Genomic DNA, 23,355 nt, shown 5'->3' on the forward strand with positions numbered 1-23,355 from the left:
GTATTATTATAAAATAAAAAGGAAATAAAACAAAATAATTTTAAATATATGTTCTCACAATTTGTTCCATTAGGTTAAAAGAAGCCTTATACATCTGAATATTTATTATGCACTTTGACATTTACATTTCAAATGATTTTCCTGTTGACTTTAATTAACTGAGATTTGTGCCCATTTTTTTTTGTAGCCATGGCTGCTCTATTAGCAACTGGCTCTAAAGCCAACCTCAAGAAAAGGTACGGCTACCTATTTCTGAACTTTGCCACTACTTTTTGCCGCCCCCCTTCTCGCTAGCTATGGCCAATAGTAATTTGCCAATGACTAAGCCCTGGTATTTACTTTGTATTTGCATAGTTACCAGCAAAGAGCTTTCAGTGACTTTTGGCGCAACTACAACAAAAAAGTTGAAAATAAAATGGAAAATGGAAATTTTTGCGCTGGCCGTTGTATCATTACACAGAGCGACAACCACAACGAATCGATTTCCTGCACTGCTGCAACTGGCTAGGGGTGAAGACAGGGCGGCGGTAGGGGTAGCAGCAGCTCATACAGGTGGAAAATGCGCAAAAATTCATTGTGCAGAAAAAGTTGCTGCTGGCGGTTTGGGGAAGGGGGACAGGGAGTTAAAACGAGCAAAAGAAAAGTAAAAGAAAAACTTCACCTGCCCGGCGGCTGTTGCTTTTTGCTCTTGCTTATAACTGGGCGGCACCATAAGGGCGGGGCGTGGCTGGCAAAAAGTGTATTAAAATGTGCGGAAACGTTTGCGCTTCACAGCTGTGCTCAGCTGCTTGGAAACGGCAGCGTACACGAGCAAGAAGAACAGCAACCGCAACATAAAGAGACGAGACATTTTATTACGGGTAGGGGTAGGGGTAGGCCCAACGACGAATGCCCGCAACTCCCGCAACTCCCGACCCCTTGTCAAAATAAACAGCCAGCCTGTGGCGCGCGTGCCCCTTCTACTTTTGATACGCTGCCAGCGAGTGTGTTAGTTTTGTCACAGAATGTGGAACGCAGCGTAGGCTAAATCTCATAAATACAATATTTTGAATAAAAATACAATTTCCAAGAGACACCGATCTTAGAGGCCATGTACTTCAGTCTAAACTAGAGTCTTGATTTTGAGTTACGTCCGATTTTTGCCGCTGTAGAATTGCCTTTTGGCTTTTATTTAGTCAACCAATTTTATTGTTTTGTTAATATGAATATAATGAATAAGTAGCAAAAGCAATTTCTATATTTCAAGCCGATCCCGTACATGTTCGGTTTACATTATTATATCAATTGTATATTGTTTATATAAGGCTGTGATAAGAACTATCTCTCGAAATTTCCGTAATCAAACTTTAAATATAACTAAAAGAATTTTATCTCTCACATTTGCCAGTTGCCGTGAAAGGGTATTTGGTATTCGGCGAGCAGCTGGTAACCCTTCTTGCGGTTACCATCGCTTCATGTTGTTTTATTTGATGGTAAATTTCAACAAAATTAAGCATAAAATATTAAAACTTCAACGAAAATGTTGGTTGTAGTCGACTTTAAGGCGCATTTCAATTCGTTTTTAGCTTTTAAATTTGCATTTTATTGCAATTTGCTTGATATTTGTTGTCAGTTGTTGCTGTTGTTGCTGTTGTTGTGCTGTGCACACATAAATTCTTGTTTTATGTTATTTTATGCATTCGGCTTTTATTACCAATTTGCCTTTTAGACAGAGACTCAGCCAGCAGCAGCCGCGTTGATTCCATTACCATTTCAAGGTATCTCCAATGCGACTCCTTATATACATCTTTTTTTTACGGAGGGGATGTTTGGCCATGTTAAACAAATGATAATTTATGCAAATGTCTCTAGTAGGAGCTGCGTAAAAAAATCGAGAAAAAATAGAAACTGCTGAGGGTTGCACAAGTCGCAGGGCAAACGCAGAGGGTAACCCAAAAATGGTCTTTTAGTTTGTTGTTTTTTGCAGCGAATTCGAGTTTTCTTTTCTTCGCTTTTCTCTTTCATTGTTCCTTAGAAATATACTTCTATTTTTTTTTTTGTGCTGACATGCTTTTGTCATTTATTTTGTTTATCTCTATGTGCGCTTCGCTTTTTATAACAAATTATTATTATGTTTCATTGTGAGCCTGCCGTTTGCTGAGCCCAGCAATTTCTTTTACGCAGTTACTCACTCGCCTCAGGCGCTGTAAATCACAACCAAGGCACACACACAAACACACACAGGCTGGCATCCATTTTTGACCTTACCTTTCCTCTTTTGCCCTTTGCTACCATCTTTCTAGCCTTTATTTTCATAGGCCTGCATTTGAGTAATGAGCTGCTTATCCGGCAAAAGGTATTCTTTATTCATTTCGATAGTTAATGATACGATTTGGCTTTATGCTTCACGCTGTTATCATTAATGAACAGCAAAAGCGTACGTGCTTAGGTTCCTCAAAGTAGGCGTAATATCAGCTGGGCTCAAGAAAAATTGGATATATAACAAAAAAAAAATGTAGATCAAATATAGTTTGTGCAAGGCTTAGAGTGCACTTTACAGATATCAGCAAAAAAGTTAGTTGTATTATAATATATTGGAATTTAATATTACACAACAAGTGAAGAACGAAACGCTGGAAATAACAATTTCTCAGGCTTGATTCATATTTAAAAGTTCTGCTTGAGTGAAAATTGTTTAAAATTCGTTTTGCCTTAAACCCTTATTGGTACTTAATAGTTAATAGTTAATATTAAATTTGAATATTAATTTAAGCCCCTTATTAAAATTACACCAAGCTTAAGTAATCTATAAAGGGCGTTGGATTAGCTCGCCTGCTAATTATTCACGAAGAATATCTAACAGCATAGTTTTTGATAAAATCTCAAAAAATACCCTTAATAAACGTTTCCTCTTTCATGCCGCTTTTCCAGCGCGCATTATCTTTGCACTTACTTTGTTCAACACTTTTGCCAGTGATTATAAAAATATTCCAACTGTTTTGCCTTGACCACAGCATTTAATTGTAATCCCATGCAATCTCTGAGTCATAAAGTTTTTTCATTAAATTTGCTTTTTGGCGCATTGGGCTTAAAGGACAACCAAGGAGTTGCCCAAAAAACGCTACGAAGTCATTACAAACAGCTTAAGTTTATGTTAAACACGCCTACATTACCAGATTTTGCATTTCCAGAATCGAAAAGCAAAACTCAACCAAACTTCAAGTTGAAAGTTTTTCGGTAGAAAGCAGCTGAAGCTGAAGGAAACTCCAGAAGTAGCTGGGGGCAACCGGTGGGGTGGGAGGTTCTGTAGAAGCAGTGGCATGTAATAATTGTAATTTGGATGTGGCAACACTGGAGCGCAGCGAAAACACGAGAAATAACAATCAGAAAGCATTTAGCAGGCAACTTTTGCGTTGTTCAAACTGCGGGGGGAGGAAACAAGTCAAACTAAAGCAACTGGCAAGTAGCAGGTGGCGCCCTCTGTTGTTATGGCTTCATATGTGGCTGAGAGTGTGCGTGGATGTGGGTGTGTGTGTGTTGGTGGAAAGGGGCGTGTGCTCCCCTTTTGCTTGTAATGTCAACGCATTGCCTGGAACTTTAACCAAAAGCAATGGCAACAAAACAGGTCCTTTAACGATTAAACAACGACAGAAAAAACCATGTAAGAGCGAAAACTCCCACCACGCAATACATAAATCTGCACTCAGGGGGTGAGTGTGTGTGGGTGTGTGTGTGTGTGTTAGTGTGTGTTTAGTAGCAATTTTAATGGAATGACCTACTTACAAGCAGTTGTGTTCCTATGAAACACTTAAAGAGCTGAAGTTACTTTTATAAGCACTTCGCAAAGCGTTTAATTGCTTAAAGACGAAGCTCTTTATAGATCGGAAATACAGTAAACACTCAAATAGAACGACTGCGACTTATACAATATTGACATTTTTTCTATCGTTTCTTGTAAAATAATCAACAAATTGTACAAACGAGAAAAATGATTGTAAGAAACGTTTTAAGTTTCTGTCTTCCATCAAGTTAACAGTCCAAATATGTATAATAATCTAAACACATTACCAACAAAACGGCATCCACTGTGCATAGACACAGGGGTGGGACTGAGGGGAGTAGAGTAATGCGACTCAAAGGCAGCTTTTGAGACAGACAAGACAAACATTGGGTATACATGGGCTGGGGCCTGACGGGGCAGCCACTTGAAGCAGAGTCACAAAAGCCTATTAAATAACATGGGTCTTACACATGCGTCCTTAACAGCAGCAGCCAAAGAGCTGGCAAAAGTTTTGCGCACAATTGCCAGGATAAGGCAGAAAATTCGTAAGAGCAGCGGCAGACGAGCCAGTCACATGCAGCCATATGAAATATGAAAATATATGAAAATATTCATGACAGTGTGAGAAAAAAAAAAAAGAAAAAAATAAATAAAGACGCACGCTTGATATAAAAAAACAACATAGACAGGCATGAAAGAAACCAAGAAGAAAACTTGCACACAGCCAAATGGCAAAAAGTAAACAAATAAACAAGCACACGGAGTCAGGACTATGAAAGATCTGGCCATATATGTACATACTGTGAGCAGGCGCTGTATTAGCGATGGGCACGTGTTGCACTCTTATGTAATACGACACGAAGGGACACGAACTCGATACAGAAATCACAACCTTGTTCTAGTCTAAAATAAGAATTCTCCATTTCGATTGAGTGCCACAAATGTGCGTATCATAAGCACTGACTTAAAATAAGTGTGACCAAACGTTTATTTCAAGCAAATAGCGGTATTTTTCAACAGTAAATACATGAGCAGCGCATTTATATTGAAGCATTTACACGTATAATTTTTTATACATTAAATATATATAAAATTTTTGACAAAAAATACTAGTAACAGAAAAATAATGTCAATTCATAGCATTACATTATTATTTTTACCTAATATCGATGAACTTATCGATATATGTATGTTCGTCTACTTGACTCGTTCCCTCGTATTTCGGTTCTTATTTTATTTTAAATTCAAAATACTCATCGTACATAGCATTACCTCCTTATTTTTGTAGAATATCGACAAATTTATCGATATCTGTATATTGACTCGTGCTCTCGTTTTTCTTCTTTTCTGTGTGGATTCGTGCATGCTCTGAAAAGACACGACTGGCAGCTACCTCTAGCTCCATTGGCCTGGTTGCCAGCTTGTTAACTGGGCACAAGGGCTCACCATTGAGGCAACTTTCGTTACACACTCAAACACACACCCCTCCAGACACACTTGAGGCGTAGCTTGGGCTCGCTTCAAGTAAGAAACGACACGCAGTTCGGGCCGAAGGACAATGTTCGTCATGTGTCCATGCGACAGGACATTTGCATTTGTATAAGACATTGAGACCAGGGTTTATTTTTGTGGCATCTTTGACTAAATGTAGAGGAAAATTGTATTATTTTAGAGACTGGTTGAATGTAAACTGCTCCAAGTTAGTTGTCTTCCTCCTATTGATGCTGTTTTTGTTGTTGCTGCTGCTGCTGTTAGTTTTGTTGTGCATTTTGCTCTCCACATAACAAACCACTTGAGACCTGGGCGAGGGCAGGATGCAAGTGCTTTATGTAAAACATTTGCCTTTGAGTTGTGCGTAACAATTTGTACAATTTGTTTTTTAAATTGGTTACTTAATAAGTTTTGCAGAATGGGTTTAAAATATTAACAAACTTAAATGTTGTTATTGCATTTGTATGTGGCAGGATAAGCCAATGGAATAATTACGAATATGAAAATAACAATATGTGCTTACATGTGCCTTAAACTTGGGATTTGTATTCTATAGAAAGTCTTCTTTTCATACAGTTCTTTCAAATTTGAGTACCTATTGAAGCTCATATGTAGTACTCGTTTGCAAACTAATCGCTTTTAAAATCTTTTCTAAATTGTCACATTCTGTTCATATATTCACACAAATTGTGAAAACGGATCCGAAAGTTTTTACATAAATTCGTTCCAATCTTTTCCTTTCCCAGTGTGTCAATTTGTCAAGTTCATAAAATTACAGTTTTTGTAGTAAGCACAATTTTGAAATAATTTTGGCCCGGCGAAATTCATGGAGAAAGATCTGGACTTTTTGATCAACGCATTGTCGCAGCCCAATTCCCCTCTATGGGTGACCTATAGTCCGGCCCAGATAAGAGAAATGCGTGAATCCTTTGTCACGCTGCAGGATCTGCTGCGTCACAATCCCTTGTACGTGGAGCGTGCGCCATGTCATCCAGTCCGCTTCAAGGCCGGCGGGAATACGGACTTTAGGCCCGTGGGCATAGACATGCCGCTCACAGTGCCACATATGGACTTGCCCAGCGATGCGAAGGAATCCTTAACAGTCCTGGTATCGGGGTCGACATCCATGGATAGCTTCAGCGATTCGCCCTCGCCGATTAGCAGCAGTTATCTGGGCGGCAGCCAAGAAACTCAAAGCGCTGACAAACAAGAGCTGGCCACGCTGGGCGATGACGAGAGGAGCACCACGGATAACTTTCTGGCACTGGTGCCCTACCAGCAGGAGGAGCCCAGCCAAGAGCTGGTGCGCTACGAACCGCCGTACGATGAGTATGATTCTGACTCGGATACGCTACGCGGCAGTTCCAGCTGTGACTCTGTGTCTGGCTCCGGCGCCAGATCTACGGGCAGCTCATCAGTCGGTGAGGTGTCCATCAGTATACCCATGCAAATGGAATATGTGTGGCATAACGTGGACTACAAGGCGGATAGCACCGACAGCGACATGACCATCATTGCGGATGGTTATAATTATATTTTGAGCAACTAACAAGTAAACCGCTTGAAAAGATCAGGATCATCATTAAATTAAATTGCATCGCTGGATACACCTTACTTTTATGATATATATGTATATTTATATAATATACCGCAAAGGACTCATTCTCGGCTCGGTAAAAGTGATTAAAAACAGAAATTTTAATTGAAAATTCGCACATTTCCGTAGGCATTTGAGCTTTTGCCCGCCCTTGGGCCCTCTCAACAAACACTCGGAAATACATACAATTATTCACAAACACTCACCAACACTCATTCACGCACTCGGTTGAGTGGAAATGTGTATTTTTCCTGCGGTCATTTGTTCATTTCTCTGTGCTCCTGTCTGCGCCAGACAGCAAAACTCTCCTACTATCCTACTATTATTTGCGAGCAAATACACATATTTTTGACTTCAATGTTTCGGCGTGTAATTTCAATATTCTCATACCCTGTGCTGGCAAAATGTCAGGGTATCAGCTCGTTAAGCCTATCATCTGTCGAATTGGCCAATCTCATCTTGCTCGTGTCTATAATACTTGTATCTGTATCTTGTTACTGCATCTTAAACGATTAGCTTGGGTTTGAATCCCACTTGGTTTGGATATAAATGTGCCCGATAGGGATTGCAATCTGGACTATAGATTCTTAATATCTAAAAAACTTCACAACAACAAAAATAATACAATATCTTTGTATTCTTTTTTAATATCACAAAACTACCTACCCTGAAATTACGTCATATTTTCTTCCTGGGGTTAAAGATCCGCAAAGCAGATTGTATTTTTTTTTGACATATTATATCTCAAGATTTTCTTTGTTTTTGTTGAATTTTATTGCATTTTTATTAAATTGTATCTCCAGAAAGGAGATATGCACTCCATTTCTTCTGATTTTCCATATATCTGGTATTATTGGATTGAAATACTATCAGTGCTAAAAATAAATAGAATAATACAAAAAAGAATTGAATAATATCTAAAAATTTCGTTGCATAAGCCTCTTTACAGGCTATCTACAAGTCGACCACTCGCTTCTCGCATATACATGTTTTTAATTTTTTTGTTGGGAACATTTTATTTGCGTGCGTGCTGCAATTTCCTTTTACCATCTATTCAAATTTAGAGAGAGAGAGAGAGACACACACAGATAAACAGACAGAGAGCAAAATAGACAAACAACTACCGAAAATTCTAATTTAATTTCGTATGAAATGTGCTTTGCTTTTGCCATTGCGGGGGGTTGATTGCTCTTCGTGTGGCCCGCAAAGGTGGTGGTGGGCGCGTTGGTGGTGCTGCTGCTGCGCACAGGTGGTTTGGCAGCGACCCTCCAAGCAATTTGCTTTCGCTTTTTGCCGCTTTTGATTTTCCATATGTTGGGGCCCAGGTCGAATGCCATGCGGAGTGTGGGCGCCGTCAGTCTCAGCTGCTGCGGCTGCTGTTGCTGCTGCTCTTTTGTCAAGTTCATTTGAATGGTCGGAGGGCAATTGTGGAGCTACGATGACCATTTATTCTTATATGCATATTAAACATTGGCATTTTGGCAATGTCTGCTATAAAATTTGAATTGTATGCAATTAGTTTAATGGCCGCTTTTGTGCTCTTCTGCAATTACTTGAGTTGAATTGCAATCGATTTGTTATTTACAGAGCGCTGAATTTATATGTTCATGTCGGAATTGCTTACAGAGTAAACATGCTCATAATATTGAGTTTTTTTATCAACAATTATTCCTAGTTTACTCTAGATTAAATTATATAAATATTTTCTCAATTAATCGTTTGTATAATTGAATAAAAACTAAAAATATCTTCAGGCTTTGCCTAACTGAAAGGAAAATTTCAAATATTTGTCCAAACTAATTGAGAATTCGCCCACATTTAAAAAGTTGGGCTGATATGAAAATGAAAAGCAAATAAGCTGTAATTAGTTGAGCAAATGTAACTATATATATATTTTATTTTATATATAAATTTTATATTATAAATTGATGATGGTAATTGATTAAGATTTCGTAGTTTCATATTTACATGTTCCTTAACTCCTTTCATGCATTGCAAGTGTGGCCGCGTATTTTCTTCGATGAGAACGGCCACACAAGCAAGCAAAATATATATATTGAATTGAAGCTTCTGTTTTAAAAACATTCTCCACCTTTTAAATTTCAATGCATAACATATGAAAATACATATATCATTTGCTTAAACGAATGTTAACTTTAGCTGCTCATAATACTTCTACCTATATCTGCCGATACTTCTATTATATATCTCTGATAAAATTGATAACTGCCACGAATAGTTACACACATTACTGTGTTTACTAACTTTTATCACATTCCAAACTATCAATCAGCGCATTATTGCAGCACTGCTCAGTTCGCCTCATCCCGTCACTCAATTATGGCTCATCAAAAATGTAAACTAAACTCATTAATTACTGCAATTAGGTAAAATACAATTTTTTCCCTGCACTTAAATGGTCTTTATCTGAAAATCGTTGGCTGGTCTCGTATTGTGTTGCTAAATGTTACGCACGCGACCGGCAACAAATAATGAGAATCGGAGAGAAAGGGAGCTAGAGAAAGAAGAAGAAGAAAAAACGACCCACTCCAAACAGCGTCAAATCGCGCTGAGGTAAGAGCAACCCGGTCTAACCGAGGCGCTGATTAATGGTTTCTTCTTGCGGGCACGTCATAAACGGGCAGGTTCCTAGCAGTTCCTTACTCAACTGTCCCCCACTGCGCCCACCCCAACCCTTAGGCCGTCGCTGTATTATCATCGCTTGACTGGGCAAAGCGTTGCGGCTCTGCGATGGGGGTTGGGAGGTTGGGCTTGTCGTCCAGTCAAGTATAATTAACAACTTTGTTGTGCAGGTTTTTCCAACCCGCACTCTTTCGTTCTTGCGTTGTTAAAGTTTTTTTTTAATTTTTGTCAAGAAATTGCAAAAAGTTGTTGCTCGTTTTATGTAAATGATGTGTAAACACCACGTGCAGCGCCCAGGCGGGAACAGTTCATAATCCTCGCCTGGAATGTAGCTCAGTGGCAGCTCGGAGGGTACAATGTTAAAAAATATTCAATGCATATTTCGTGGCGCATGTCCATTAGGTGGAGAGTACAACGACACGTGTCGCTGCGATTTATTAGCATAATTTCTCTTCTTCAAGTTTTTATGTGTGTGTTTTTTTATGCACGGGAAACATTAAAGTGAAATTGATGTTGATGTGGGTTTCGTTTTCGTGGGGTCTTTTCGTTAGTTTCCCGGTAAAACTTGTGACATAAATCCGAGCAAAGTTTTGATGCGCGGCAGGTTTCACTTTTCAATTTCCCTGACAACCTCGAGGCAGCATCATCAGCATTAGGAGCAGCATCAGCCGCATCCTCAAAACTTCTCGAAGCGATTTCAAAGACGTTGTCAACACTCAGAGACAGCACTTTAAATTCAGAAACACACGAAGACACAACAAGCTATAAAAGGCATTGGCGAGGCGAATACAGACGTAGCTGGAGACGCGGGTATCTGAGTATCTGCTTGATACACGTGTCTACTCTTGTGCTATTTATGTCTCAGTTAGTAGCACATTTGCTTCGACTAGTTCGTAAATTAATTGGATTGGCAATTATATACCAGACAACGGAGACAAGAAACGACAGCTGCGTGTGAGAAGCGCATAGAGAGGCGCCACTAAGCTGCTGCCATTAGAATCGCATAGCATTGCAAATTAGTCGTAAAGTCGCCTAATCAATAGTTGAGAAATGCATTTCAAGACTGTTCAGCTAAAGTTTATATTAAAACTGCGAAACTGTGAAAACTTGGGCAACTTCAAAGTATTAAAAGCTTAATAAATATGCCAATATATTTTGTTTATAATATGATATTTGCTTTGCTTGCTTTTATTTATTCTAATGAATGCTTAAAAATATTATTAAAAGATATATTCGATCTAGAATAGTATTCAAAGATAACGAAAGGTAAAGATAATAAATGGCAGTTCATATCAGCAGCCAGCTTTATACAACAGAAAATATAATTTAGGAATTAATAATGTTAATTATTTGTCAGATTCAAACCCCATTCAAATTAAAAAAATCAAGAAAAATGAGACAGTAAATAGGAAAAATTAACAGAAGCCGTATTGTTTATACACAGAAATAAACAGTATTAATTCTTATAAAGAATACTCAGTTAACACAAATCATATCTCACAGAAGGTAACAGTAGACCATGACCAACCTCATGTTTCACATGGAACGGGCATTTTCTGTCGTGGGTCTTGGGGGCGCTCCCCAAAATAAGCTTTGGACATGTGTGTTTAATGTGCGTCGAGGTTGAAAAATGTGCAGTTTGAAAATGTAATTATATGCCCGAGCGAGTCGTAAACATCATTAGGCAAGACAATGCCATCCGACAGATACAAAACCCAAACAAATATTTTTAATAAGCGGATAGATGCAACCCCCACCCTTGGCAGCGCCGGGCACGTGCGTTGTTCCCGGCAACATTGATGGAAATATTTGAAATTGCAATAAAATGTCTGACTGAGCATTGAGTATACGATTAATTTATATATATGCTCCTAACTCGTACTGCCCTGCTCGATGTTTAAATCGGCCTGTCTGTGTGGACTGAAAAATCCCTTTAGCTTGTTTTTTTTTGTTCTCTCCTTTTTGTGCAATCCTAATTTCCCGTACGAACATGAAAGGCCACATTGCTATGTGACCAGAGGCCGCAAAGCGCGTCTGCTGCACCCCCTTCGCTTGCCGCTGGCGCAGACGCACCCCTCTGAGCCAACTGCCTCTCGCATACCCCTGCTGCAGCAAGGTGTCCCTTCTCAAATGCTTCGCGTTTTTAATTCCACTTCCGTTTCGCTACTTTTGCAAAGATTTTCGGTGGTTGCTGCCGCTGCTGCTGCTGCTGCTGTTGTTGCCATGGCGCACATAGCTTTGGTTGGGGTGGGTTTTTCCATCTAACGAAGTTTTCCCGGCAAACGGTTTTGCGCACTCTTTTAGTTAATTTCCACTGCAATGCAAAACTGAGGCAACTGCATTTCAAATTAAATCCTCAGCGAGCTATTTGTCATTTTTGACAGTTAAACTGTTTTTCGGCGTCGCTGAAATTGTGGCTTATGGTCGCAGTATTACGTCCTGCTTTTCCTCCCATTTTCATTTTCATTCTCTTTTTTTTTTTTATGTGCTGCGCAGTTGATATTTCGCTTCCTGATACTCCCAGTGCGGCGTGACTCCTGTTCTATTTGCCGTTGTTGCTGTCAGTCTGAGCTGCTGTTGTTTGTAATTAGAGCTATAAATATTGTGCTTGTTGTTGGTGTGAGAAAAGTTGAAAATTTTTGATTAAGGAGAGCGGGGCAATTTGATATACAACTCCAGAAAGTTAAGTGTGAGATCGCTTTTCAAATGTTTTTGATAAAAGCAAACCAACTTAGATTATTATCAAATTAGTTTCTACTTACACTTGAGCTTGGGCTAGGAACATAAACTGGCAGCTCCTTGATATACAACTCCTTGATATAAGCTTATACAGGTTAACTCCTAGCTAAGGAACATAAGACTTGAAAGAGGGTATTATAGTATAGAATAATTTAATTAATGTAAAATGAGTTCCGAACTGAGCAGATATTATCTAAGTAAAACAATTTAAAGAGTCAAAAATAAAGTATATTGGAAATACTGAATAAAGAATACAGAATACTTTTAATTTTATAATAATGCCCAATATATTCTTTTGTATCAATCAACTAATTATAAAGCAAATTTAAAAATAATAGTATTAATTGGCTTCTTATTTCAGCTATTTAGAATAATCAAATATTTAAGCTAATTATTTCATCTAACTTAAATAATGTTTGGATTAAACCATGAGAGGAAAGTTTTTCAATCATTGCGAATATATTCATCTGGGAATTGTATTCCATACAATTTTTTTGGCAATGCTTCTAGTTCGTCGCCACTCCGTCTACTTGAAAACGAGCAAAGCTTATCGTAACCAAAATATTTCGTCCACAAATCTGCACACATTAACGGACTTGTGCGAAACAATGGGAAAAAGCTGTTGAAATTCCCAAACGGTTCGCAGAAAGAGATTAAAATCAAATCAACGCATAAATTGCCAACTCTTTGGCGAATCCTGCGCTAAGGACATTAACGCCTTAAGCCCAGTTAATGGCGAAGCTGTGCATACGACCATAAATCATCAAACATAATAGACCAAAAGACAACAACACAAAAATGAAAACAAACGAAATTAAATTTAAATTCGAGTGAGGCAACAAACATTTGCATGCAACATCTATAAAAAAAAAAAATAATAATAAAAATAATAATTCCCCCCTTGCGATCTGCCAAAATCCGCTTAAAGCACATAACAATCAAAAATTATGGTCTTATAACGGCACAAAGGGTTTCGACTTGATTGGGAATTGGGTTTTTTTTTTTATTTTGTTGGGCTTAAGCTTTCCGCTCGTCCGGTCGTCCGCTCGTCCACTCTTCCGCTCTCTCTACCCGACCAAAATCGAAAGCCAAGTTGCAACAGTTGCGCAACCAATCGCCACAAATGGCGTCTATTTCGAAGAGGGTATCCACAGAGGGGAGCGAGCTGCCGGCTGGCATTGGCCATTAAAAAGTTTTGTCAAGTTAAATTACCAAAAATTGCAAATTGCTTGGATTATGCGCTGTTCAAGGACATGGACATTGCTGCCTGTTGTCCTGACCACTTTCACTTCCTGTTGCCCTGACTGTGTGTGCGTGTGTGTTTGTGTGTGTGTGTGTGTCTGGGCTGCATTGTGTGGCTAAAGGATTTCGTACACTCAATATAATTAAGGGCTTGAGCCTTGAGCCCAAGTTATGCGCCACACAAAATGCTCTGCCTGCCGCTTACCGGCTCTTTGTGTCCAGGCAACGTTTTGTGTATTTTGTGGTCTGAGGTCTGGTTTTTGCTTAGATACGGCCTCTGTGTGTTGGTTCGTGCGTGTGTCTGAAGAATTTGTCGCACAGCATTTGAATTGTATGTTAAATTAAATTTTACCACAGAGACCAGCCACACTCTCTCTTCTTCTGACCAGTCATGCCGCCCCACAACGTTGCCTTGGGGGGACGTTTTTCCAAAGTCATTGGCTCCACAGTGTGCAGTGCCTGCTGCCTCTGGATGTGGCTCGTTGCCTGGCTGCTATGGCATTAACTTGTCAGTTTACTGAGCTTGACAGATTTTTCATTGGCAGAGCCTCAGTGGTCGGTGGTTTGGTGGGTTGGTGGTTTGCTTGGCCTGTTTGTTTGCTGTGCTCGCCTCTGGCCATAGATAGGCTGTTGGAATTAATAGTATATCATTTGATATAGTCTGAAATGCATACAGAACAGCTTGGTACAGGTGTCACTGTGGCTGCTTTTGCGGATATTGGTTTTAAACTAAATTCCTGAAATTGGCAAGGCTGTGTTTGCATCTAAGATGCAAGGTGACAGTACTTTGTTGCTTTTCTGGTACAACAGCAAGTGCAAATATTGGAAATTTCATTATCAAAATGCATTAAATAAAACGAAATATTTGAGCTCAGATTTAAAGAAGTAGCACAAACTGTTTTCTGTGTGCTTCACCTAGTACATTTTCCATTTAAAGGAAAAGTATTATCAAAAATTCAATTATTTTTCCAAACCCATTAATTACAGGCAAATATTCAGGTAAAAATTCAATTATACAAAAAGCATTCAAATGTGCAAATTGGAATCAATTTAGAATCGTTTTCGTTCCTATTCGATATCATTTGTTAGCTTCTAGGCAAAACGACTTTTAGTAGCCACAATGGCTACATTTCGATAGCAAGTTTTGAAAGACATTTCTAAAAAAAGAAAACTCATTAAATTAAAAAGTAATTACATGCGTCAAATCGGAAATAGCTTCCAAGTATGATAAATATGATCCTTGACTAGAATAATTTGATATTCTATTCTGCCTAACTATATTTTATATATCCAATTAGTTTTAAAATGTCTTGCTTTATAATGAAATATCCATAAAATACATTGAGTTAATATAATAATCAAATTTTCTCTATTCTTTCAGGTAAATATCATTCATGTATTTCCAACACCCACATAATTAAGTAAGTCAGCATTTTCTGTACATGATATTAAGTGTCCCGCTGTGTGACGCCCACCAAATAAGCCCATTTTGCACATACATTGCAATCAGGCCGCGGTCAGTTAAGAAGCCAAGTTTCTGGGCATGGAACTGTGCCTATAAATCAATAAACAATGCAGGCGACAAAAGCTACTCATAGGAGTATATACTCGCAGACCCTTAAGTGGCTGCTCTTTCATTATATGCGCATAAGTATAACCAAGATATATCACTGGGCTATTTGGCTGATTGTCATTGCTTAAATGGCGTCTGGGCATTTATTTAACTGCCTGGTTGTACGGTCTGGCCGTGGCTGGGGTCGGGTCCGTTCGGTTTTTTTTTAGTTCCCAGTATAGTTTGTGCTATCTGCGAATTGATGTCGAGTGCCTAAGGAAGGCGCAACGTTTTAATTTAATAGGCGCACATGAGGCTCCGGCACATAAAAACCAATTTCGCGTAAGTGATAAAAATGCAATGAGCATATACGTGTTCGTCTTGACAATCATCATGATGCTGATGATGACCGTGCTGATGACAATCATCAGCTGCTGACGCAGACGCTTAAGAATTAAATTTACGATGGCACCAAAGTAATTTTGACACATATATCTAGAGCACATAGCTGGGCGGCAAATAAAACTCGCAACAGAGACCAACAACGAATGGGTGGGCTTGCAGGCGACTTGCCTTGATATACCCTGTAGAAGTTGTAGTATAGAGAGTATACCAAAATCTTGCCAGACAATGTGTGTGAGGCGGAAGTGTTTCAAATCGTAGCATTGGACTTTCACTAGATCCAAAATTACTTTACTCTAGTATTTTGCAAATAAATATGATTCTAGTATGACTGACTGCCCAGTTGGTTTACAATTTTCTTGTAAGACAAATGTAAAGATGTAGATTAACAATATCATATCGTATATCAAGGCACAAGGCATATGTGCATTAGGTTATTTATTAACTATCTACAGGGTATTAGTTAGTTGATCAATCTGTATTGCTGCGTTATTTGCTTGTTCTTCATTTAATTGCTTAATTTGTATGCAACAGCAAGAGAACACAACATTACATAATGTAATGGCTGGGAATTGGTAATGTTCCTGGGAGCATAGAGTACGCATATCCCCAAGACCCCCGCCCCATATCAACCCCACTACAAATGCAACTTTCAATCATCATCAATTTCACATCAAAGTGTCGCCCACAGCCGGAACTGCAGACGGCACTTGCACCCCCCCGCCCGCCCGCCCGCCCACCAGCCCACCACAAGCGTCTCTGCCTGGCATTGTGGCAATGACGAGATCATATCGATGACAGGCGGTGCCGAGAGTCTTCGACATGACATTTTTGCTAGACGCCTTTGTTGTTGCTGTGTTGTGTGTGCGTGTGTGTGTCTGTTATCGTGAGAGTGTTGTGTCTGGCATGCACTTTTCAAGTTCAATCTCAAGTTGCCATTTGCCAGTTGCCAGTCGCTCGTTGCAAATCAATCAGTCAGTCATTCCGTCAGTCCGTCAGTCAGTTTGTCTGTCATTCAGTCTGACGATAGGCGATACAAGATATTCGCATTGTTTAATGACCCGCTTGCCATTGGGTTCACTTCAAGCCACAGACCCAGACGTTGTGTTTCCTGTAGTCGAACGCCAGCTTTATGGCCCTGCAATTGGTTTCTTGATAGGCGAATACATGGCCAGGAAATCACGCCTGAATCTACCCCATCAGCTTATTTTAGCTATAACATTTATTGATCTTTTCTAACTTCATAATCGTAAGTGTCGTGTCTGGCCTTTTAATTTTATTGCATTCTCTCTGTCGTAGGACAAAAGTTAAGTAGAAACATGTGCCATGTGTGTTTACATTGGAAACTGATTTCTTACTTAGACCAGGTTCTTAATTGATCTGCATACATAAGCCTGTTGGTTTTTTTTTTTGGAATATAACATATAACGATTTTAAAATATATAATAATCAGATTCCCACAGCTAGTCCATCCTTTTTAAGTTATAAGGGCTGTAAGATAAATGTTAAGTAAGACTCTATTTTTTTAAAACCCAATTTCAGCCTGGTAATATTTAAAATTTTTTTTAAGTACTGAGAATTTGTCATACTTATTATAATATATTTTCATTCATATTGTGTATACTATCATTTGTGCTTAAAAAGTATAGAGAGTTTTTTTTACTTAACTCACAATTCTATCAATAATTTCTTCGATTGCCGATTGCCTCACAATCAAGAAAATCCTTCCTCTCCCCCGGTATTACTCAATTCAACATCTATTTCGAGAATCGTTGCCTCAGGCATCACAACTGTCAACAATTTACATCAGACACGCCCAAAACAACTCTAATTACCCAGCTTGACAGTTTCCGCCCCCTGCTAAAATCCGAAACACTCGCTGCAAGGCCTTAATTCTAGGCGAGAACCGTTAACTGTTATCAGAGCTGTAATCGATGCAGATTCACAATTTTTACATAAAATTGACACATTTGTCGAACTGTCGATTTGTCGCAATAAATTCCTAACTGCCGGATGGAGTGGGGGAGTGGGGGTTGAGGAGAGGGGCGCCCTAAAGTGTTGGGCCCTTTCACAATTTGCGCTCGTGACATTTCAATTGCCTGCGGCGTTGTATGTTTGAGCGGTAGGCGGAGGGCGTGGCCTGTCGCCCTGTCGCTGGGCATAATTGAAATTGACATATTTCATTGTCGGCAAAAGGCAACGAAAATTGCCAAAGTAAATTTTTCAATTTTCATCACATTTAAGTGAGGGCCGCTGCGGGGCGTACGGCGTGGCAGCGAGAAAGTGGACAAAAGCTACGCATTGATTTGCTTTGATTCTCATTCATAGGCCGCTGTCATCGTGTGTTCGCCTTTATTTACCGTTTTGCTTTGTTGTAAAGCGCCCCAGGCTCTGTCAGGAGGGTTGGGCTTAGCGCGGGGAGAGCGGCAGAGGGAGCTTAGCCCTGTAGCTTTGTCTGTCTGTTCGGCCGGCTGGGCTAAGCGCGTTTCACGAGTGCCCAGCAGCCATGCCCTGCGCAGCTTCCCCCCTTTCGTTGTTGCATACTTTTCTCTCCGTTTGTACTCTTGTGAAGGGTATTATATTTGTCTCATGAAACGTGGGAACAATTCCGTGGAAACAATTCCGATTTCAATAAGTCTATAGTATTGATATAGCAAGAACTGGCCCAGAAATGAGTTTTTGTATTGGAAAATATTCTGTTCCTAACTTATTTCAGCAACAAAGATCTTCTTACTTTTCCTTATATGTGCGCAAAATCCTTAGCGTAAGGGTATTTTTGGTGTAACGTTGGTGTAACGAAAATAAGCGCACTTTTTCGGCTTGTATCATATCGACGCGTTGAGCCATGTCGTGGATTTTTGGCAGCTTTAACGGGATTAGATGACTGCCGAACAGCAGTGCTCATAATGAAGATGCGGATGATCAACGGCATGATTTCGTTCAGGTTTACTTTAAAATTGTATCAAGGGCGATAAGTATATAGAAAATCAAACGACAACAAGGGAAATCCCTTTTTGTGCGACACAATTTAAAGGTGAAAACAAAAGTGAGCGAACGGGTTCGTGCTATTTGGAAGGATATAAAAACAAATATTTTTTGTGGCCAATGGGGCGTTGTTATAGCAAAATGGCATAGAAGTTAAGCGCATTAACAGAGGGAGAGAGCGAGAGAGAGAGTTTTCAAGAAGCTTTTGGTGAAGCTTAAACAATCCGAATTAAATTCAGATTTGACAATACCAATTTAATTCGCGAAGTTTTAGTGAAGCTCTCAGAAAGATTAAATCAATTCCAACCGTTTATTTAAACCGACACGAGTTTATGATTGAAATGACAATTTTTTTATTTTGTTTAAAAGGGATTTGTACTCGGGGGCTATTGCAGGTCAATCGAAAAGCTAAATGGATTTGTGACGAAATTTCTACAATTTCTTTCTTTTTTTTGGGATACACGTAGGTTTTATATTGATAGAATTGAATGAGCTTGGCAATACATTGGTGAGTTATGGAAATGTAGAAAACAGTCGTGGAAATGTACATTTAAATAGCTTAGCTCATTTTTTTTTAAACTTAAATTTATATTTCAAAATGGTTTCCTTTTTTTTTTAAAGGAAATTAAATAATTTTTGAGCATTGTTAATTAATTTTGCTGCAGTTACATTGTTGATTGAATTTTTATTCATTTATTATAAATTTTATCTGGCATTGAGCAATCGTAATTTATGCAACTTTTAACTTTAAGCTTTAAGCAGAACAACAAAAGTTGTATTGATAAAGTGGAGCTTTGTGCACTTGACTGCCTTTGCGTTTTGCTCTCGGCCTTCCTCTATTTGGCATTCGCCCATAAATTATAAAGGCGAAAACAATGAAATGTATATATATATATATATATATAATATATATACAGGACACTCGAGCAGGTATTTGGGTCAGATTTGGGCGCGATTCGGTGTTTGTTGTTGTTTTATGCTCCGCAACATGCAAAACAGAAGTGGCACAAATTTAAGTTAAAAATACAAAAATCCAGAAAGAAAAAAAACAACCAACACAATGTTGCATACAATTGGGCGTGTTTCTTTGTGCCTCCATTAAAATTAAAATAAAAGTGGTTTGCACTTGGACGTCGTGCATCCTGTTTTAATATTAATGAGTCTACAACAAGAGCTGCAACAGCAGCAGCAGCGGCCATTGCGGCGAGTTTTGAGACTTGCCACAAAAAAATGCGCATAGCTAATTGAGTTTGTTTTCGCTGACTAATTTGGCTGACCAAGTTTTGTATTGTCTTTTAGCCTTTGACGGGTCTGGTGCTCGTTCCATTGTTTCGTTGGTAGTACCTCAACTTGGCCTGGTTTATTTTAAATTTATCTGGCTGGCGGTTAATGTGGATTTTGGCCTGAAACTATCTATCGAAGAACATTTTATTTAGTTTTGTAAATGCCTTTGATCACCCTATTTATATTTATAGGTCCCATTAGTAGACGAGTTAAAAATAGATGTATTAAAAAATAGATAAAATATTCGGTTATCGAGGTCTTTTGCTCTTGGTCAGTCTTAATAAATCTATCTTTTTTAATTTAAGAAATTTTTTCATTGTAATTTACACATTCATTTAAAATTTCCATTTCACATATTCTATTCTATTCTTGTTTGTGAGAAGGAATTTTCAGTATTGCGTAATGGATAATCGTTGAAAACATTGACATTTTAAGTTTTTCAATATTGTAAATATATCAAATTTTAATTACGAAATATCTGTATAGCATAACGAATACAATTTATGCATTTATTTGAAATATCTTTTCCACTATTCCCTTCCGCACTGCGTTTGTGTACATTAAAAACTCGGCCCTTAGTGCAACTGAGCAGAAAGTATTATTCAGATTTCCATAATTGAACATCCCTTAAAAATGTACAAGAAATACATTCAAGTTTATGCCTGTTGAAAACTTTGCACTATTTAGTTTAAATTTGACCAGCTACCTGATGAAATGTTGTAAAAGCAAAATGTATTTCCACATGACTACACAAAGTACTCTTCTCTTATTTTAATTTTGTGTTTATTGTTGTGAAAATATCTTGTTGGATTTGGTTGGCGGAAGTGTTCTCTGCTTTGATATATCAAAACAAATATATATATTTTTTGATACTTCCTTATTAGAATACTTTCGTGCCCCTAATAACTTATTTTAATACATTTCTACGTCGACTGATCCTAACTTTCATGGTCTATCGATTTTTTATTAGACATATCAAGCCATGTAGCCACGCAATTAACGTGTCGCATATTAAAGCCTATCCTTTGACTAATCAAGAGTTTCTAAACTATCAAAAGCTCGCATCATATATACATAAATATCTTGAGAAAAATTCAGCCGCGTGGCATGCAAGTGGCATTTGACGTATCCTAATTCAAAGACCCCATCGGGGGGAGCGAACTGGAAATCTTCAAAGCCACAAAACTTTTGCCACTTGCCCTTTGGCATTTAGGGTTAACTGCCTACAACCGGCCCGGCTGTGCAACAAATCAAAGCCCACAAATAAAATTCGAAAAGTATTTGCCTGTAACAAGTTTTGGGGCCGCAACAGTACGAAAAGTTTTGTATGGAGCGCATTCCGTTCAAGCGCCTTTAGGTATGCTATAAAATGTTAAACAAAACAAGATTTTCAGCGTTTCAATGTATTCTTATCGCGCGCTCATTTATTATGCAAACTTGGCCAAAGTTTGCATTGTGAAAATTTCTCAATTGCCGCATGCAAAGCCCTCGCCTGGATCGACTTGCCAGGTGGCTGGGTAGTTGGTGGCTAGAAGGGGGAAGGGGGGAGAGTGGAAGGTGGAGCTTAGGCCGCTAATCAAATGCGACATTTATCAAATTGGCACGCAACATTGCGTCCAAACATGCAAGCTGCATACGCTGTGGGCGTGGCATTCAGGCAAACGTGCCGCTTGTTGCATGCGTGCCAAATTAGCGCTGAAAATAGTGAGTGTATAGAAATTTTGTGAAAATATATATGTATATTTTTTGGCAGAGTTCATCATGCAACATTTGCGCAAGCCAATTTTGACAGTTGTGGCAAATGGATTTGCGTCTAGACTCTAGGCAGCATCTCCCTATCTCTCTCTCTCTCTTGCTTTCTTATCTTCCCTATCTTTCTCTCTTCTCAGTGAGCCCAGTCTAGTGGCTGAGCATGTGGACAATGCTGGCAAAGTCGGGGCTTTGCCAGTGCCTTAGACTGAGATTTGGCTGCAGTCTGCACGGCTTTGTCTTGCTCGGCATTGCGCGACGAACATGGTCTGCATTTGTAATAAGCTGCCAGATGCGGTCTGGCTCTGCACTATTTTTCCTTTATTAAGCCTCAAGCATATCATACCACTCTGAATGTTACGAATCTATAAAGTCGATAGTTTTAGATTTAAATCGTTATCAACATATAATCCAAATATGAGGCATTGAATCAAGCCATACTCAAAGCGCGCATAAATTAATTTCTTACAAAGCGTATTTGTACTTACCTAATTTCATAGTCGTTCACTTGTAACATAGATATAATTTGCACTAACTTTTTTTACGCACGATCTACGATTAGCTTCAGTCAGTCTTCTCTTATATTCACTATTTTTTCATTCTGGTAACAGCTGAATATAAATATATATTACTTTAAATACTATCGAAAGTTAAATACAATTATTATGGTAATCGTAATTAGTAACATTTCACAAGCCTAACAATGTAACTCTTTGTGTTAAAAAAAAAAATTAAATTTAACTTTAAAGGAGATCAAAGGGTCTCAGAAAGCCTGAAACAAACCAACAGAAAAAATTAATGGATTTTATTGGCTTCAATTGTTTCTTTTAAATACCATTAAATCCACAAAAAATAAATAAAAATACATTTGGTCACACTGAACGCATTCTGCATAACAATAAACATTTTTTTTTAACCGAGCTTATATTTCATTAAATTATCTGGCTTAAATGGATTTTCTATCCATGTTACACAAAGACTATTTTTATATTTCTATAAAAAAAATATTAAATCATTCAATTTTATTATATTGTAAATGGCGCATTTATGAGCGTTACTAAAAAAACCTGCAAAGTGAGTTTTATATGTATTTTTTATTTTTCATAGATTTATTTTTGTTAACTTGCCAATTGACTAGGGCCCATAGCGAGCATATAAAAATACTATGCTAAATTAGCTATAATCTAAAGCAAAGCAAAGACAGGATGATTCTGTATACTATTTACATTAAGTATATGTACGTCTGAAAATATTCTTCCTTTAGTGTCAGTGTTTTGTCGCAGACTAACTTTTCTTAACACTAATGCTTAACATAATCTCTAACATTTATGGGACCAGCTGCCAGTGTGATCGTTGAATGCAAGCCAGCGTGACCAGAGTGTATATTTCATTGAATACAAGCCATTTATACGTGTATTATAAACATGCTCTAAACAATTGTAATTAGATGTGATATATGGCATATTATTGAAATTATAGCCAAGTTTGGTAAATGTTCAAATAGTTTTCGCACCTAAAACACAAAGTTGCATTCAATTTATTTTGACACCTATCCCCGCCTATGGCATAGACGTCATGATTAGCCAGGTTTCAACGGGTATTTGAGGGCGTCACATTAACCGCTATTCGCTCTTTGCGAGTCGATAATCAATAGGCATCAATGTGCCAATGAACTCGTCAATGAACTCGTTATCAACGCTAATGGAACCTTTTCCATGCCACATGCAAGCGATGCGCACGCGAGTAGCCAACAAAAAACAAAAAAGAGAAGGAAAACAATCGACATTTCAGTTAACAGCACATGCATGCTATGCCACGCCCACCCGCCTATCGTGTGGCAGCTAATCCTCGCCTTTTTAGTTTGTTTGCCTCGCGCCACAATATGATTACAATAATTTTATGTATATTTTG

At 38.4% G+C, this 23,355-nt stretch overlaps 2 protein-coding genes across 2 annotated transcripts in view; both read left to right on the top strand.

The window, feature by feature from the left end:
• LOC115759277 (E3 ubiquitin-protein ligase TRIM9) overlaps positions 1-23,355 on the top strand; it is a 108,056-nt gene that overhangs the window by 24,783 nt on the left and 59,918 nt on the right. The window lies entirely within an intron of this gene.
• On the top strand, positions 5,915-6,960 carry LOC115759278. The gene has a single exon (XM_030700180.1). The coding sequence runs from the start codon at positions 6,078-6,080 to the stop codon at positions 6,798-6,800; it is 723 nt and encodes a 240-aa protein (XP_030556040.1). The 5' UTR covers positions 5,915-6,077; the 3' UTR covers positions 6,801-6,960.

The sequence above is a fragment of the Drosophila novamexicana genome, unplaced genomic scaffold, assembly GCF_003285875.2.
Source record: "Drosophila novamexicana strain 15010-1031.04,08,12 unplaced genomic scaffold, DnovRS2.1 tig00000193-arrow-pilon, whole genome shotgun sequence".
Taxonomy (NCBI): Eukaryota; Metazoa; Arthropoda; class Insecta; order Diptera; family Drosophilidae; genus Drosophila; species Drosophila novamexicana.